Genomic DNA, 18,491 nt, shown 5'->3' on the forward strand with positions numbered 1-18,491 from the left:
CTAAATAGAGAAAACTGCATGAGAATTTCTCCATAAAACAGTCATTTTGTCCCTCTATCCCTTAAACAATGATGCTTCAGTCATTCCATATAACGGAAACCATTATTTATAAAAATGCTTCTAATTACTCAATGGCCATGACCTCAGAAAGGGCAATTAATCAGTCCTGTCTGACACAAAAAGGGGAAGGAGCAGGCATGGCCTGAAGGACCGAATGTTTCTGAAAATATGCACATGGTTGGACTTTCTGCCCCTTCTCACCCAGGATTTTGGTATCTTACACGAAAGGCTTTGGAATAGAATGTGTGTTTTTGCTACATCCTCGTCTGCCCACACTTGGTAAATAGGGCCCTGGAGTCAGAGAGCCCAGACTGGACTTCTGGATCTGTCATTACTGGCTGCGTGATTTTGAGCAAGTCACAGATTTCCCATGCCTCAATTTTCTGACTGGCAAAATGGAATAATAGGAGACACCTTTGGGAGTTGGGGTTAGAATTAAATGAACGTACAGACTTGAAGGACCTCAAAGAAGCGTACAGGGTAAGCCTTCAAGAACATTTTGGCCATCATTTTGATTATTGTTAACAAAGATAGTAAGGAAGGCACCCTTCTCTAGGGTTAGAGAATAATTAACAATACACGAGATGGTGTGAATCAGTGTAATGACTTAATATCCGGTCAGAATAGTGCTAGGCACATGTGCAAGAGTATAATGCTTTTCAAAATATTTATAAATACCTATCACAATATTTAAGCTGTTGAGTGTTTTTCTTTGGTATTTTCACTTATTAAGCAATAGAAGATCATTCTTTAAACTCAAAGCCCACTCTTTAAAAATTTCTCCCAAAATCCTGTATTCTATTTTTGGATAAGTTGCTAAGATTACACTGAAGACTAAAATTTATGTCCCATTTTGAATCATCTGGTCTCTGATTTTGAATCTTAGAATAATAGAATATATGCTTATTTTAAAATCATAGCTGTTTCTCCGGTTTCGAAAACACTGTGGAAGGCAAGTGACCTGTAATTTCAGAGGCAAGTAAATAACAGCAATTGGAACAGTTACATGGGAAATGCACTATGTACAACAGGGTATATGTTCAGGACAAATATGGTATATGGATTGTCAACCGCTGTCATGGGGAGAAGCTGGTTTCTATCCATTTTTAGGCTTAGAAAGGGAAATGCATGAAACACTATAAATATGTCCAAGTGGAGGAAATGGTTAGATAAATGAAATTGTATCCACCCCTGAAACCCTATACAGCTATTAGAAATAATGTTTTTGAAGAATATGTTTTAAGTTGGGGAATGTTTGTCATATGGTAAATGAAACAAGCTGTCGATAAAAGAGTACTATGACATTTTAGTTTAGTAAAATACCTGCCATGTGAGTTTCTTTCTTTTTTTTTTTTTTAAAGACTTTATTTATTTTTCAACAGAGAGAGAGACAGTGAGAGAGGGAACACAAGCAGGGGGAGGGGGAGAGGGAGAAGCAGGCTTCACGCGGAGCAGGCAGCCCGATGCGGGGCTCGATCCCAGGACCCTGGGATCATGACCTGAGCCAAAGGCAGACGCTTAACAACTGAGCCACCCAGGCGCCCCCCATGTGAGTTTCTTTTTAATGATGGTTAAGCCTAAATGGACATGTACGTGTTTTCTTACAAAATAATGATAATCTCTGAGCAATAATATTATGTGTGCCTTTAATGTATGGATTATTTCTACAGTTTTCAAAATTCCTATAAGAAACACACATTCCTGAAGCTGACTCACCAGCAATAGTGATATCCAGGATAATTAGTTAGAAGCAGTTCCAGGAAAAGATGGTGGCTACAATTAAAATGCAACAAAACTTTGGAAAACAATGTGCCTTTCTAAGCATTACCCACACTTACTAGTAAAATAGGAAAGAGACACCAACATTTAGCGAGTATGTAACGGGAACCAGATATTACGCAAAACAAACTCTACACATGACTTCCTTAATCCTCACCACAAGTCAAAATAATTATCATCTCCATTTCACAGCCAAGGAACAAATTAAAAAGCATATGTGACTTGCCCAAGGTAATTCTATTAGTAACTGATATAGCTGAGTTCCACTCATGTCTGTCTAATTGCACAGTTCATGATCTTAATAACTACACTGGAATTATTAATTTATGTCTGCACTTCCTTTTTCATTTGCATGTAGAGATTTGGGCCATAAAAAAAATTTTGATCATAGCAGCACTTTTCTCATGCATGCCAATGGATTCAAGGATTTTAGAAGAGTGGAATGCTATAGGTTCACACCATAGAATACTCTATAATTTATTGACTTTTGCTTGGAAGATAGGGACTAATAGCCCTCTTGCCTGAACCTACCACACTAAAGAATTCAGTTTCCAAAGTCAAATAAACTTGTTCTGAGAGACAGAATATTCCCATTATGTGGCTGAGCTTCTCATAGAAACTTAGGGCCAGATGCCATTTCCCCCTCTGCCAGAATAAACAGTGTATTGCTCTTTATGTCTTACATCCAAATCCTGAAGGCAATTCTAATTCTAGATCATTAGAAAAAAAATGAACTGGAAACAAAATGGAGATTCATAATTAACAGACTCGAGGCTTTCTTTGGCAGACAGCTTGAGAAACTATCATGGCTTTATAATGTTCGTTGGCTTCAAAGGCCAAGAGTTTCCTCCTACAAGTGAAAAAGTGGCATTTCTAGTCTAACTGCTTGCCTCTCCTGCATTGGAGGAGATGTGATGTTGACTGTGATCTGGAACAAATAAATAACCATAAGCGCAAATTTTCAACCTCAATTCCATTGACATTTGGGGCTGTGTAATACTTTGTTGTGGGTGCTGTCCTGTGCATTATAGGATGTTTAGCAGCATTGTTGGCTTTTACTCACCAGATGTGAATAATATCCCCCTAATTGCAAGAGATGTCTAGATCAAAAATGTCTCCAGATAGTGCCAAATGACCCCTGAAAATGTACTAATTGAGAATTTACTGATAATAGTATATTCCCAAACTTGGCTTTTTCTCATCCTTTAGAAAAATTAAAAAAAAAAAAAAGCTTGACCTTACCATGGTACACAATGGTAAGGTGAACAAGCCCCATGTACAGCTCTCTGGCTATGGTTGATTGGGCAAAGGTTAACATGTGACACAAGCTGAGCCAGTTATATTTGGTCCTTTTGGAGAATGCATTTAAAACACAGGAGACGAGTCAAATATATTTGGGCTGTATTGTGATGCCATATGAGATTGGAGTTGGCATCATGGAAATAACAGCTTCACACCAGCCCATAAGTTATAGGAATTCGAAAGCTAAAATCTTAGAAGAGGGAACCAGTCCACACAGAGGAGAAGGAGGGAACAGAGATCAGAAAGAGTGTGTCCCATGAACAAAGAAAACAAGATGGCGGCTGCTGGCAGAATTTATGGATTCCATGAGGTTTCTAGGAAATGGACTCCCCAGGATTCTTCTCTTTTCTTAAAAAAAATAACTTTCCTTGGTCTAGCTTGAGTGTGTTTCTCTTTCTAACCACCATACTTCATAATGAAAACATAACACAAGCCAATCTAGAAGGTGTCCTGCTTTATCTGTTTCTAGAGGTAGAACAATGGATTCTAAGCCAAGAGATTTGGGTTCTGTTTGCTACTGTGTGACCCTGAAAAATGACTCACTTGAGTCCTGATTTTCTTACTGAAGAATCTGAACATCACCTCATACTTGGCTCTAAAATTATGAAAGATAGTGATGGGGAGAGATACTTATGGTCCTTTTGAACCTTGGACTCACTATTAGCACATATAAAGTTGTTTTAAAGATGGTGGTCAAGACTTGGTAATACCGTCAGTTACTCTAGGCTTAAGAGTCAGTAAAGCAGAGGAGGGGCCTGGGGCTCAGTCGGTTAAGCATCTGCCTTCAGCTCAGGTCATGATCTCAGGGTCCTGGGATTAAGTCCTGCATTGGGCTCCCCACTCAGTGGGGAACCCGCTTCTCCCTCTCCCTCTGCTACTCCCCTCTGCTTGTACTCTCTCTCACTCTCTCTGTCAAATAAATAAATAAAATCTTTAAAAAAAAAAGTCAGTCAGGCTACAGCTTGTCAGCCATGGGACCAATGGAACATTACATAACCCTTCTAAGCCCCAGTTTTTTCATGTTTAAAATAGGAGGAAAAGTGTATCTGTTGCAATGATCCCTGTCTTCTGGCCTTCAAGTCCTTATAGCTCACTCCCACACTGAATGGGGATGACTTAAATAACCAACCGGATATTGTGGAAATAGTGAAGTGTAACTTCTGAGGCTAGATTATAAAAAAGAAGGCCACTGTGGTCCATGCCAACAGCCATGTGAGTGAGCCATCTTGAAACCATCCTCCAGCATCAGTCAAGCCTTTAGATCTTGACTGCAACTGCGTGAGAGACCCAGAGCCAGACACACTCAGCTAAGTGGAATTCCTGACCCCCAGGAGCTGTGAGAGAATGTTTGCTGTTGCAAGCTGCTGGGGGTCATTTGTTACACAGTGATAGGTAACTGTTCTAGGATCCTTGGGAGGAGTAAATAAAATAATGCATGCGAAGTGTTTAGGACAGTGCTTGGCACATGGTGAATATTCAGAGCACCTCTATTTGTTTATGAATGCATGTGAGGCACCCAGAGCAGTTGTCTGGCATAGAGTAAATGCTCATTAAATATGCATTGAATAAATGTTATCTTTGGTACCATTGTCACCATCATCATTATATAAAACCTCAATCCAAAATCACTTCCCAAATGAGCTGGACCCTACAATTTCTTTTTCTTTTTTTTTTTTTTTAAGATTTTAGTTATTTGAGAAAGAGAGACAGACGGAGATAGTGAGAGAGAGCACAAGCAGGGAGGAGAGGGAGAGAAGCAGGTTCCCTGCCAGGCAGGGAGCTCGATGAGGGACTCGATCCCAGGATCCTGGGATCACAACCCAAGCCAAGGCAGACGCTTAACCAACTGAGCCACCCAGGTGCCCCTGGACCCTTCAATTTCTTGACTTGAGAAATTATTTTACCTTAACCTTCTCTAAAAAACAATAAAATAAGCCATGTGAAAGTCACAAAGCCAGAGAAGCAAGAATTCTAACTATGCTGAGGACTGGCATTTGTACAACCTTCCAGCGCTTTGGATGCACCTTGTTGGTTATCCTGAACCATATATAGGTGAAACAAAAAAATATATATATCTATTACAGACAGTGAACACCTAGATAAACACCTAAAGAGAGATGTAAAACCAGCTACTTACCATCAACACAGGAAGGTCTGTTTCTTGTCGTGCCAGCCACTTTTCCAGGTAGACAGGAACACTTGACTGTTTGCGACCGCTCCTCGATGCGATTCTTATTACAACATCTGTGCGCGGCAATCACTTCACATGTCCCTCCTTCTGGCAAGAGAGAAAGAACAGGGACACTGATTAGAAATAATTCAGTGGCCATTAAGGCCTGTGGGGGTATGTGTGGAGGGGCTGGGGAAAGTGAGAGAAAATACAGAAAGAGTGTTCATGAAGCATAATTACCGCAGGACTCTCTCCCGTCCACTCTCTATTAACATCTATTTACACATGTCTACAAGACCATATGCTAGGTATGCACAGTCCTGGAGAAGACAGGTATTACAGCACCATACTTCAAATGCAACAAAGAACCCCGATGAGGGCGCCTGGGTGGCTCAGTTGGTTAAGCGACTGCCTTCGGCTCAGGTCATGATCCTGGAGTCTGTGGATCGAGTCCCGCATTGGGCTCCCTGCTCGGCAGGGAGTCTGCTTCTCCCTCTGACCCTCCCGACCCTCCCCCCGTCATGTGCTCTCTCTCTCAGTCTCCCTCTCTCAAATAAATAAATAAAATCTTAAAAAAAAAAAAAGAGCCCTGATGAATAGCCCTCAAGAGGTGATGGTTCTAGGCTGTATATACTGAGAAGCAGTGAAGCAACGCATGCCTGGAGCTAACACAAAATAAAGAGTCTACCTGATTTAAATGCATTATATTATGGGAGCTCACTCCTGTGTTATCTTTCCATTTAGAATTCTCTGAGCTCCCTCCCACTAATGACAAGCAACTGACACGCCAGTCATACAGAACCTGCAGTGGGTGGCAGGAAGGCTGCCAGAAAATTAACTCTCCCTCCCACTGCCTGCTCACTCTCCAGGGGGCTGAATAAAAAACCTAGTTGGGGAGTCATTTGCCAAATCCAGATCCCCCATCCAAAAAATGGTAGAAGGAATAGCTGGAGAAAATAGGTATGTGCTTTAAATGGCATCTCAAATTACAGAGCTAGGCATATGGCTTCACTTAATTGTTACAGGTCAGCCATGCATTCAACATTTATTGGCAACATAATGTATATCACTCTCCACTAGGTTCTTAACAGGTGAAGGGTTGGGTCTGTCTGAATGTTGGTGAGCATTCAGGTGGCTCTTGACAGCATGCAGGACAGTTCTTTAGGAACACAAAAGATACTCCAAGTGACTGGAGACCAGGAATTAACTTTCTCAATATCAAGTTTTATGTTCAGGAAGGATATATTTTATTTATTTATTTATTTTTAAGATTTTATTTATTTGTGAGAGAGAGAATGAGAGACAGAGAGCATGAGAGGGAGGAGGGTCAGAGGGAGAAGCAGACTCCCTGCTGAGCAGGGAGCTTGATGTGGGACTCAATCCCGGGACTCCAGGATCATGACCTGAGCCGAAGGCAGTCGCTTAACCAACTGAGCCACCCAGGCGCCCAGGATATATTTTATTTGACAAGAATGGACTCAGAACATTTAGGATTCAGTTGGCATAAATTCAGCAAGCATTTGTCAAGCAATCACTATATACAAGTTACTGTGTTATAAGTTGTTAGAGACATGTGTTCAGCCCATACATGGTGGGCCTTAGGAAACACTGGAGAAAAAGAGGAGGGAAGGAAGAGAGGAGACAGGAAAGACCGAAGACCCAGCTTCATCCTATCCTGAGAATCCACAATATAATGCAGTGATTCTCAATGCAGGGGCAGGAATGGGCTTGATTTTGCTATCCACCCTCCCCACCAGTGACATTTGGAAAAATCTGGAGACATTTTGAATTGTCATTACTGGTGGATGGTAGGTACTCTTGGCATCTAGCAGGTGAAGGCCATGGATGCGCTAAAACATCCCACAGGGCACAGGGAAGATCCCACACCAAAGAACAATCTTGTCCAGAATGTCATCAGTGCCCAGGTTGAGAAATCCTGGTTTAATAGGAAAGAAACACAAGAATCTCTGCTTCAAGGCAGACTAATTCTGCCTCCCCTCAACGGGAGGGCAGAGTTTGGGCTTTAGAGTCAGCCTCTTTCAGTCTGAATCTCAGCTCTGCTACTTACTGAGTGCTTCAGTTTCCTCATCTGTAAAATGGGAATAATATTAACACCTGCCTCACAGGGTTGCATGATGATAAACCAACATATGTATAGGGGTTAGCATTGAGCCTGATACATAGTAGAGAGTCCATATGTGCTACCTATGATAATATCTGGCCATCATGATATATTTCCTTGGGAATGTCACCCTCCTTTCTGCCTCAGTAATTGTGCAAATATGGTTTCTCCTAGGATATTCCCTCTTACTCCTCATCCTTCTACCCACCACCTACAACTCAAATGCACTCACTAACCCTTCTTTGAACTCAGTGCAAAGGTCAGTTCCTCCAAGAACATCTCACTCCCACCACTGCTCATTCTCTTGGCACTTTACACATTTCCTCACCGAACTGTATCCACGAGTCTGTGACCACAGGCAAATTGAAAGCTTGGTCAGGGCCAAGGTTAGCCTTATTGTCAACAACTGCTGTAGGTACACTATAACTGTTGGTTGAATGAATGAAGAAATAAGTGCATTAACTTAAAATTAGCACCACAAAGCAAGTACCAAGTTCTGTGGACATAGGTCAAAGGAGATACCCATTTTTTTTAAAGAATTCAAAAGTCTTCTTAAGTTGGGAGATGAAAGGTTGAACTTCAACAGGCCATGATGAAGGAAAAGCATTTCACTAATGTGAAAGTTTGGGGCATTTTTAAAAATATAACCTTTTAATTAATTATAGAATAGTCTTAGATTTATAGGAAATTTGTGAGGATAGTACTGTGAGTTCCCATATGCCACAGCCTATAATTTCCTATTTTTATTCCACTAATATTAACATCTTATATGAGTATGCTAGTTTTGTTACAATTAATGAACCAATACTGATACATGATTATTAATTAAAGTCAATGCTATATTCAGATTTCCTTAGTTTGTATCTAATGCCTCTTTTTCTGTTCCAGGATACCATCCAGAATGCCACATTACATTTAGTTGTTTTATCTCCTTAGGCTTCTTCTCTTGGCTATGATAGTTTCTCAGACATTCCATCCTTTTTGATGACCTTGACAGTTTTGAGAAGTGTTGCTCAGGTTATTTTGTAAAATGTCCCTCAGGTGTTATTTATCTGATGCTTTTCTTATGATGAGACTAAGGTTATGTGTTTCTGGAGGAAGACCACAGAGGGAAAGTGCCATTCTCATCACATCATATCAAGGGTACATACTATCAACATGACTTACTACTATTGAAGTTGACCCTGATCACTTGGCTAAGGTAGTGCTCGTCAGATTCCCCCACTGTAACAGTACTCTCCTCCTTGTCTTTCCATACTGTCCTCTTTGGAAAGAAGTCACTATGTGCAGCCCACACTTAGGGAGTAGAGAGTTATGCTCCGCCTCTGTGAGGTTACAATATCTACTAAAGTTACTGGGAATTCATCTGCATGACAGATGTGTCTCCTCCCTCCCATCTACTTACTTATTTAATCATTTATATCAGTATGGACTCACAGAGTTTTATTTTACACACTGGGTTATAATCCAATACTACATTAATTATTTTGTTGCTCAGAATTGTCCAGCCCTGGCCACTGTGAACTCCTTCAGTTGGTTTCTGTGTCCTGTCTCCCTGTACTGCCTGCACCCCTCACCTTTTTTGAGCACTTCCTTACTTTCTAACTCTACAAGATGCCTCAGGCTCATCTTGTATGTTTCCTACCCCAGTCCTAGAGCCAGACTTCTCTAAGGAGCTGGTCAGGGCATTTAAAAAAAGATGTTAGAGTAGATGGAAGTAAGGACCTGAAATTGGAGAAAACTTCCCTCTCCAGAAAGAGTACTTGGTGTGAGTCTTCTGTTTCATTGAGGCACTAATAGGGATTTTGAAGCCAAGAACTGATAGGATCTAGATATTGTTCAAGAGTGACCCCCCCCCCCCAGGGAGGAAGTGGAGAAGTGCAAGGTGGTGAAGCAGAAGAAATAAAAGGCCAACGCAAAATTCTGAGCAGAAAGTAAGGGGGCTTGAATTTGGAACATGGGAAGAAATTCACACTGTTGCCACATGCCCTTCATTGGGATGAGAGTTAATGAAACAATAAGGCTAATCACACATTACACTCCTCAACCCAGATACCTGCAATCAGGTTGCTTTAACTTGTAATTGTCAGCTCTAAGTACCCTTAGTCAATTCAGTAATTGCTGGTTCTATACTTCATGAAAATAACACCAATTTTAAAGTTACCACTTGGTTTTAATATAAGACTAGAACAACATTTATGAATGAATGTGGTACAAGCTATAGAAAAGCTTCTAGGATACATCTTGAATCTCATTTGACTTATAGTTAAGTCAATGACAGACATGCCAAATCATCCAAATCACTGCCCTGAATTAAACAATGTGGACAATGAGGTGGCCACTGGAGGCCCAAAGCCAGTCTCTCCTAACACTCTTGTAGATGAGCCAAAGGAACAGTTCTGGGTCAGCTCAGTGCTCACTGACATTTACTGAATTCTGATTGGATGCTGGGCACTGTACCTGGCACTCTATCTACATTATTTATAAAGCTCCTAGCAACTGCAAAAGTTTTTGTCCCCACCTAACAGATGAAAAGCTGAGACTCAGAGAGGTTGAATAACATGCCCCAAATTATACAAGTATGAACTGGTCTGCTGGACTCCACAACTTTGTGTTTGTGCGTCTTGTCATGAGTTGTCATTCTTTGTTGATAAAGAACTTCCAAAAGGGAGTCAACACTTTGCTTACAAAGGTTATCAAGGTTAAATATCCAACTCACCCTTCTTCCCTCAATTATATTCTGACCCCATTTGCTACCACCCTTCCCTCCATCGCTCTGCTCCATGGACACGGGTCTCCTTGTAGGTTATTGCCTGAACATGGCAGACGTGGTCCCTCTTGAGTGTTACTCTAAAATCAGGTAGGTGTTGCTCTAAATAAGAAGCTCATCTGGTCTTCTTGACAAGTTGAACTGTGCCTCACCTGGGATATGGCAAATCTATGGCTCCCCCCTTCACTCTCTCCACATCTTTGCCCAAATGTCATTTTTTTTTCAGAGTCTCACTTGACTACCCTATCAAAATCATAATTCTCTTAGAAAGCATTCATGATCTCCTTTATTTTGCTTCACGTCCTTACCTGTGTCAGCTCCAGAACATTTGTGATTTTCAATTACTATATGTAATTAATGTATTTATTATCCTTATTGTCTCTATGTCCCCCTCCCCCCAATATAACCATCTCAAGGACAGGGACTCCTATTGTTTATTTATTAAAAATTGTCTGGCATAGTATTATTAGTATTTAACAAGTGTTTAACAAGCGACACAGCTACGTAACTAGTGGTGATAACTATGGTAATACAGGAGTTAGCCACTTGACTACTTACTATGTTCCTGACACCATGAAAGATACATTATAAACCCTTTATTCATTTTATGGTTACTAAAATCCAATGAGGTTATGATTACCCCTATTTTACAGGGGAGGCAACTGAGATCAAGAGCAGTTAAAAAACTAGCCCATGTTTTAACTAACCAGATATCTATTCTCTGGCAGCATGTGGACCAGAGCCCAGATCTTCTGATCCCCTTTGCAGTGCTCATTCTCCAGTCCCACCTGGGCCTAGCATACATGCTGATGTTTCTCTGAAAAGGGCAGGAGAACTCAGTGACTGGAAATTGACAAGTGCTCCATTTTCATTAAAACCTTGTGTATAAAGTCAGTGACCCCAGACCACGTCTTCCTTGGGCTCATGGATGATGGATTTGCCCATGGGAAGCCAGAGAGGTATTGCTCTAAATAACAAGCTCATCTGGTCTTGACAGGTTCAACTATAGCTTCATTTTACACCAGCTGCTTGGAGGTATGAAAATGTGGAATATGCAACCAGGTCCTGGAGCCCATAGGACCCTAAAATTTAGAAAGTCTGATTAGACCTGTCATAGCCAAATCTCCTGAATCCAAAGGTTTATATTTGTGACTGACCTAGCCATAGTCAACCAGAGCAAGTCAATCTTTCAATCTATCCAGACCATGAAATCCTGGTCCACTGACTTATGTTGGAGAAATAAAAATATTAGATGGTTGACAGGAAATGGTTCAGTTCTTTTATCACCATAGGGAGAGAATTTTTCAAGACCCTCTGGAACTGTAGTCTAACTTACCTATTGTCTTCATTAGCTGGCTGTTTGAAAAAGGGGACCAGAAACGAAAACATTCCTCAGCTTTGTCTCTGATATGTAAGATTTGTCATAACCCTTTCTGGAAACTAGAAATTTTTTTCCTTGAAATCTATTTTATCTACATTTTGAAGATTACCTAGTGAACTGTCCTTTCAAACCTAACTGCCAAGGTTATTGCAAAATCATAATGATAATATTTGTCATGTAAATGTCTTTCAGACTTTGCTTTGGCACCAATGCCAATCCATTCCTAAATTTTATCTCAATCCAAGTCAAAATGATTTCAAGATGAGCTATGGCCCCTCAAAGCAGTCATTTAAGTGCTCAGAAAATTGAGCTTCCCTTTTTTGCTTATGGATTATATGGAAAATGGCTTCTTTTCTGGATTTCACCCAGCATCTGTAGCTCCAGCAAATATGATGGTGAGGTAACCTATTAGCTAATGGCAAAGAATGTGGCATAAAGAACAAGCCAGTATAAAGGTTGTCTGTACTATTCAGATTTTCCAGATTATTGCTCATATCATCACTTGACTTTGTCTATGGGAAAACATCTAAGATAAAATAAGAAATTAGTCTCATAACCTAAATCACATTTTATAAGGGGTCCCATTGTTCTTTTAGATTAGAAGGTAAATGCGGCAATTACCCGGCTAACACAGGTCAGTCGAAAAAATGTTAGATATGTTAGATGAACATCAATTTCTGTTCTCCCTCTACCACAAATTTTCTAAATGATGGCCTTGCTTCTCACTCCCTTTGTCCATGTTCACCCAAGTGGCAATGGCAAAGTCCCCTGCAGGGAAGCTCCACGGGGCAGCTCTCCACTTTCCTTTCTGCTTTTTCTCTTGTGTTTGTCAGACCTCTGAGTAGATTATCAAAATCTAATTTTTTTTAAAGATTTTATTTATTTATTTGAGAGAGAGAGAATGAGAGAGAGCAAGCACATGAGAGGGGGGAGGGTCAGAGGGAGAAGCAGACTCTCCGCTGAGCAGGGAGCCCGATGTGGGACTCGATCCCGGGACTCCAGGATCATGACCTGAGCCGAAGGCAGTCGCTTAACCAACTGAGCCACCCAGGCGCCCAATCAAAACCTATTTTTAACAGGAAGAGAAAGTTTCTAATATCCGAAAAGGGGGGGCGGGGGAAGACAGCATTTCAAGATTATTTCTGGCAGCAGCAGGGCTCTCTGAGCTGGAGAAGTTAAAAAAATGCCAAGCCCAATATGCTCCTAGCAATGATCCCTCCTTCCCTGCTCAATGCATCACTGTCTTGCCCTGCACAAGCGAGGAAACACAAAGAAGATGAATTGCTAAGGGCAACGTTTCTTTTAAAAAGAGTCCCCACTGATGACAATGATATGGCAAGATAGAAAGAGATGATGAGGTTAGAAATGACTGGCAAGCAGATGGTAAAAACTTGAAGGTTGGCATCATGAAATGGTTTGCTCCCAGAATGGTCATCTAAGAGAGCTCACACCAAGCCACTGGATTGCTCTGGGCTACAAACTGGGTCAGCCATTTAAGAATGGGCACTTAACGGAAATTGCTAGTGTCTGATCCTTTTCATCTGCCAGGGAATTTGACATTCAGTTTAGTTTGGTGTTGATGGCTTCGTGTCAATGACAAAGCATGGCCAAGCAATTCAAAATTATCACAATACCAGGTTTTCTGGGAAAGGAAATGCTAGGGGAGATTAAAAAGTTGGAATAAAAGAGAATCACCTTAAAAATAAAAAGAGAGAGAATATAAGTCTAAACCCTATACTTTATTTTTATTTTATTTATTTATTTTTGCCCTCGTACTCATCATTCAGGTCTTCTTTAGGTGTCCTTGAACCATACTGGCAGTTAAATTCCCCTGCTATATGATTCTACAACCTCACATTCTCCCAGAATAATATTCACAATGTATTATTTTGACATTTTCAAATAATCTTTTGCTTTTTCTGTAAAGGGTAAAGGCAGCAATTTTTCTTTTTTATCACTCTATCCCTAGTACTCAACTTGGAATGTGGCCTATGTTTGGTCTGTAAATATTTGTTGAATGAACCTCTTCCCCAAAGACTAGCTTTGGATCCTCATGATATGATGTCTTCACAAGCCAAACTTCTCTTTTGCAGCGTATCTCCTAGCAGGAATGTTTGGTTCACTGCTTGTCTGTCCCATTGGGCTGGACACTGTGATAGCAGGGATTGCATCTTGTTTACTTCTTTATCCCTAGTGCCTGGCATAAGAGTAGGAATTCCACATTTGCTAAATGACTGAATAATGGAAGGAAAGAAGGATGGAAGGAAGGAAGAAAGGAAGGAAGGGAGGAAGGGAAGAAGGAAGGAAGGAAGGGAAGGAGGAAGGAAGGAAGGAAGGATGGAAGGAAGGAAGGAAGGATGGAAGGAAGGAAGGAAGGAAGGAAGGAATCAGGGGAAGAAAGAAGGAAGGGAAGAAGTGAGGGGGAGAAAGAGTAAACAAGGAAGAAATGACAGGAAAAGAAGAAAGACTGAATATAAATTAATCCTCTTTGGGGGAACTTTTCCTACCCAAATATTCATTATGTGATCTTTTAAGAAAATGAACTTGAATGATAGATGCAGCTTTTGCCAGAAAAATCATCCCTTTGGTTTGGGGTAGAGCCAAAATGTTCAAAAGATAAACTTTTCATTCTACATGAAATGACTGGAACACGAAATAGCAATTAAGAGTAACCATAAGGAAACTTCAGGCCTCATTTAAAAGTTAGGCCAGAACATATCTCCTTATAGTCAAGGGCAACTTTTGGAGGAAATGAATAAAACGTAATCAAGGAATGTTAAGACTAACATCATTATTCAGATACTTCCATTTTCACTTCATTGTAAATGGTCCCTCTCTTTAAAAGCTGTTAGGTCTAAGACAAAGCACAGATTTTTTTGACATTCACTTTTATAGGACGTTTTGATCAAGGCCTTATAAGTAGTTCTCTTGGAATGTATTGTAGCGGAAGTCAGAAATGCATATTTAAGACTCTGTTAAAAATGCTTTATTGACCCAGTAGACTGGAAGGAAGCTCCACATGTCTCTGTCTGTAAATCACTGACAAGAGAGACTCTAATGGATCCTTAAGCATGTTTTGGTAGAGGAGGACAAAATGGCTGCTTGATTTGTTTATGCTTCAGATTAAACAAATTAACATCTCCTCCCTCCTAGCGCTCTGGGTTATGTAGAAGACAGATGAATGTAGGAATAAAGAACAAATTCGGGGCTGGGCAGCCCTGTTTGAGGCAATATAGCATGATGAATAAGATCACAGATTCTAGAGTTAGGCTGCCAAAGTTCAAGTGCTAGATTTGTTGCTTCTGATCATTTTCTATGCTGTGTCTCAAGGTTCTCATCTATAAAATGTGGATAATAATAACATTAATTTTGGTTGTTCTGAGGACTAAGAGAGTATAAGAATTAAATAAGTAGAGGCAGTTATAATAATACCTCGCTCAAAGTAAGCTTTGAAAGGTATTCTGCTATTAGTAATACTGTTGGAATCAGGATTATGACTGAGAAAAAAATTTGACCCTTTCCAGTTTTTCTTTAGTTTCACTAACATGGACCATTCCTCACACCTGTATCCTTACTCTCAGTCTAGGCCAATGACTGGGAAACATTTAGACCCCACTCTTCCCCTAAAATGAGATCGCTAAAAGTAATGTAATACTGCAATAAACTGATCACCCATACCCCAGATTTCTCCTTTATTTTTTTTTAAGGAAGAAAAGGGCTTATACAGAGGATATGCTGAAACTCTACCGTAGAAATCATTTTTAAAAACTGCTCTAACAACATGGAAATAAATTTTACCCAAAGATACACCAATGAACTCATAAGAAGAACACCTTTGTTCCTTAGTGTTCTTTAAATACTACAGAACTTTGACTCTTTTCCAACAGGGATGACTTGGATAGCATTAGGGAGGACAACCCAAGTGATGGTTTAGAATCCGATGATGCAGAATAAATAAATTGTATTCTACTATTTTGGGGAAGGCAAAGGTTAGAATGAAATGAGGCTTTTAGAGGAATAGTTATGTCCACTGTTGCTCTCTAAGGTTCAACGTTCTTCATCTAAGTCCCACTTGGGTCTCCCCCAACTTTTTGCCTAAACTGAAATCCCTGGTCCAGCTGGGTGATAGTTTATCAGGATTTTCTTCTCCATTGCTAGCCTTCAAGGCTGGGAATGACATGGAAACAATTTTTAGCAGAGACAGGCAACCCTATTTTACATGAGCAACTCCTCTGGCTATGTTAATTTCCCTAAAATTACGTGAAACATTGACCTTAAAGGTTGAATATGTTACTACTGAAATGATATTTCAAATAACCTAATTTGGGGGTTACCAGCTAGATGACTAGGGACAAGTTGTAATCTCTAAACTCTGGTCCCTCATAAGGAAAATGCCCAACTCTATAGGATATTAGAATTAGAAAGTTGTGTATTAATACACCAAAGAGCACACAGTAGGCAGACTACAAATAAAAGCTAACATTCTTATGGTTTAACCTAAAAAAATGAAACCTAGTTTTAAAGATGACATTGGAGGCAGTTTCTTCCGGCACAAGTTTTGATGGAAGGATAGAATCGTGAAAGGCTGAAAGATGGAAGAATTTACCTTTCAGCCTCCAGGACCTCATGTCAAATGTCTGAACCTTTCATGCAGTGGTGGGTCTGATGTATTCTCTTTATTGAATCCTTGCCTATCTGCTCCTACGTCTTTATTCATTTTTCTGTGTTTCCTCACGGCATTTATTTAATGGCAAACAAGTAGGAATACTCTCTGATATCGAAGTCCAACAACAATTATAAACTTGCTCTATTCTCTTAAAATGAGATTCTTCTATTATCCTTTGCAGGTGAGTAGAGTGGATGTTAACAGGAACATGGGTGGTAATTATACATAAACTCCATTAGGAAAACGTAAAAGTCGAGCCAACAAAATAAAGCAGGCAATGCAATGACTCCAAATCCATCACCTCTAAACCAAACTGTTCTTTGACATTTTTTCCTCAAACTAAACAACAACAAAAATGCCCATGGAACATCATTTCTGACTTGGCTGAGAAGCAAAGACAAGAAGGCTAAGAGACACTTTGATATAATCAAGGAAGAAATACTCTCCTCTGAAAGAAGCATTTTCACTTTAGGGTCTGATGCCCACCAGTGGATAGCCCTGCTGAGTCAGGAAGTGATCTTAAATCGCAGGTTCTTCCTTTAGGATCTGTCGGAAAACCTCATGAATATCCGTAGGCATCCATGGGCTAATTACTCCCCAACTCCTAACTGAATTCTTAAGCATTATGGAAATCTGTTCCACAAACATTAAAATTAGCATTTTGCATCTACTGAATTTTATAATTAAGGCTTTTGTCAGGAAGCGTTCTCTGCAGTAGTGAGGGCTGGGATTTCTGTGAGTCCTAGAGGGTCCATGTGTGGGACAATGGTTAAGAGTACAGTGTTCAGGGTGGATTTGGGAGCTCTGTTGACTGAGCTGAAATACCGTCTTTCCCCCCCCCCTTTTTTTTTTAAGATTTTATTTATTTATTTGGCAGAGAGAGACACAGGGAGAGAGGGAACACAAGCAGGGGAAGTGGGAGAGGAAGAAGCAGGCTTCCCGCAGAGCAGGGAGCCCGATGCGGGGCTCGATCCCAGGACCCTGGGATCATGACCTGAGCCAAAGGCAGACGCTAAACGACTGAGCCACGCAGGTGCCCCCACCTTCCCCCTTTTTAAACTGTATTTATCTCAGGAAAATCACTTAAGCTTTTCATTCTTAGTTTTATCATCTGTAAAATGGGGAAGGTAATAGTACTTTCAGGATGAGGATGTTGTGAGGATCGGTGAGTGAACACTGGCAAAGCACTTAGAACAGTGCCTGCAGTGTAAGAATAATGCAATTTCCTGCTATTAATATTCTTGCTATTATTAGTTTTAGCCGTGGCAGCCATCAGAACTGCTAAATGATGGTCTCTGGCTCTCTTCCTCCTGGGCTTACTGGTATTCTTAGCCCCCTTGTGGGAGGTGGGGCCATGTGACTATTTCTGTGTTCATGCAAGTGACTTATCACTTCCATGCTGAGTTTTTAATTCCCTATGCAAGACTCTCCTAGGCTCTCTTCCTGCTGGCATGACAACCCAGACATATTTTAGATCAGGGGTCGGCGAACTTTACCTATAAAGTTCCAGATAGTAAATATTTTTGGCTTTGTAGGCCATCCGGTTTCTGTGGTTAACTACCAAACTCGGTGATTTTATCCTGAAAGTAGCCATGAACAATACATAGGTAAATGAGTGGGGGTGTCTGCTGATAATATTTTATTTATGGAAACTAAAACTTGAGTTTCATGTAATTTTTATGTGTCACAAAATATTCTTTTGAAGGTTTTTTTTTTTTTTTTTAGCCATTTAAAAAGGCACAGGGCATCCTGAGCTCACTGGTGCTGCAAACCAGATGGTGGACCAGATAGGACCCCTGGGCCATGGTTTGCCCACCCTTGTTCCCTTGTTTTAGGTGGTGGCCGTTCCAGCAAGTCTAGTCGTGAGTGACTTCAACGAACACAACCCCGCTGTTGAACCACGACAGGCCTGGTGCCTGATCAAGAAATAAGACTTGGTTGTTTTAAGCCAACAAGATTTGGGGGAGGTTTGTTGGTCAATCTGTATGTTAGCCTAATCTGACTAATAAATTATTATTTCGGATGATTAAAGTCAAAGAAGTATCTTACCCCCAGAAGAGTACTTAAATCACTTCTCTAAAAATGTTTAATTGTAACTAGCGTGGCAGCGTCTTCAGGGCTTTCACCCGTGAAATACCATCTTTCAGATCTTCGCCTTCCTTGGAGAACTAGAACGACATATAGCTGCTTAGCTTCCTCTGTGCATATACCTCATGCAAGCCAAGAATCTGGCCCCCGCCA

General features: G+C 40.5%; 1 protein-coding gene across 3 annotated transcripts in view; it reads right to left on the minus strand.

The window, feature by feature from the left end:
- The window catches only part of TAFA1 (TAFA chemokine like family member 1), a 574,680-nt gene that overhangs the window by 171,963 nt on the left and 384,226 nt on the right, over positions 1 to 18,491 (minus strand). For 2 of the 3 annotated variants that reach the window (XM_054504641.2, XM_054504643.2), the window contains exon 2: positions 5,279 to 5,419. In XM_054504641.2, the coding sequence (XP_054360616.1) occupies positions 5,279 to 5,419 (141 nt within the window). The remainder of the gene's footprint in view (positions 1 to 5,278; positions 5,420 to 18,491) is intronic. The other variant, XM_054504642.2, reaches the window with a different exon arrangement.

Source organism: Mirounga angustirostris, unplaced genomic scaffold (genome assembly GCF_029215605.1).
Source record: "Mirounga angustirostris isolate CCGP_5_RB_7025 unplaced genomic scaffold, mMirAng1.0.hap1 SCAF_1, whole genome shotgun sequence".
Classification (NCBI taxonomy): domain Eukaryota; kingdom Metazoa; phylum Chordata; class Mammalia; order Carnivora; family Phocidae; genus Mirounga; species Mirounga angustirostris.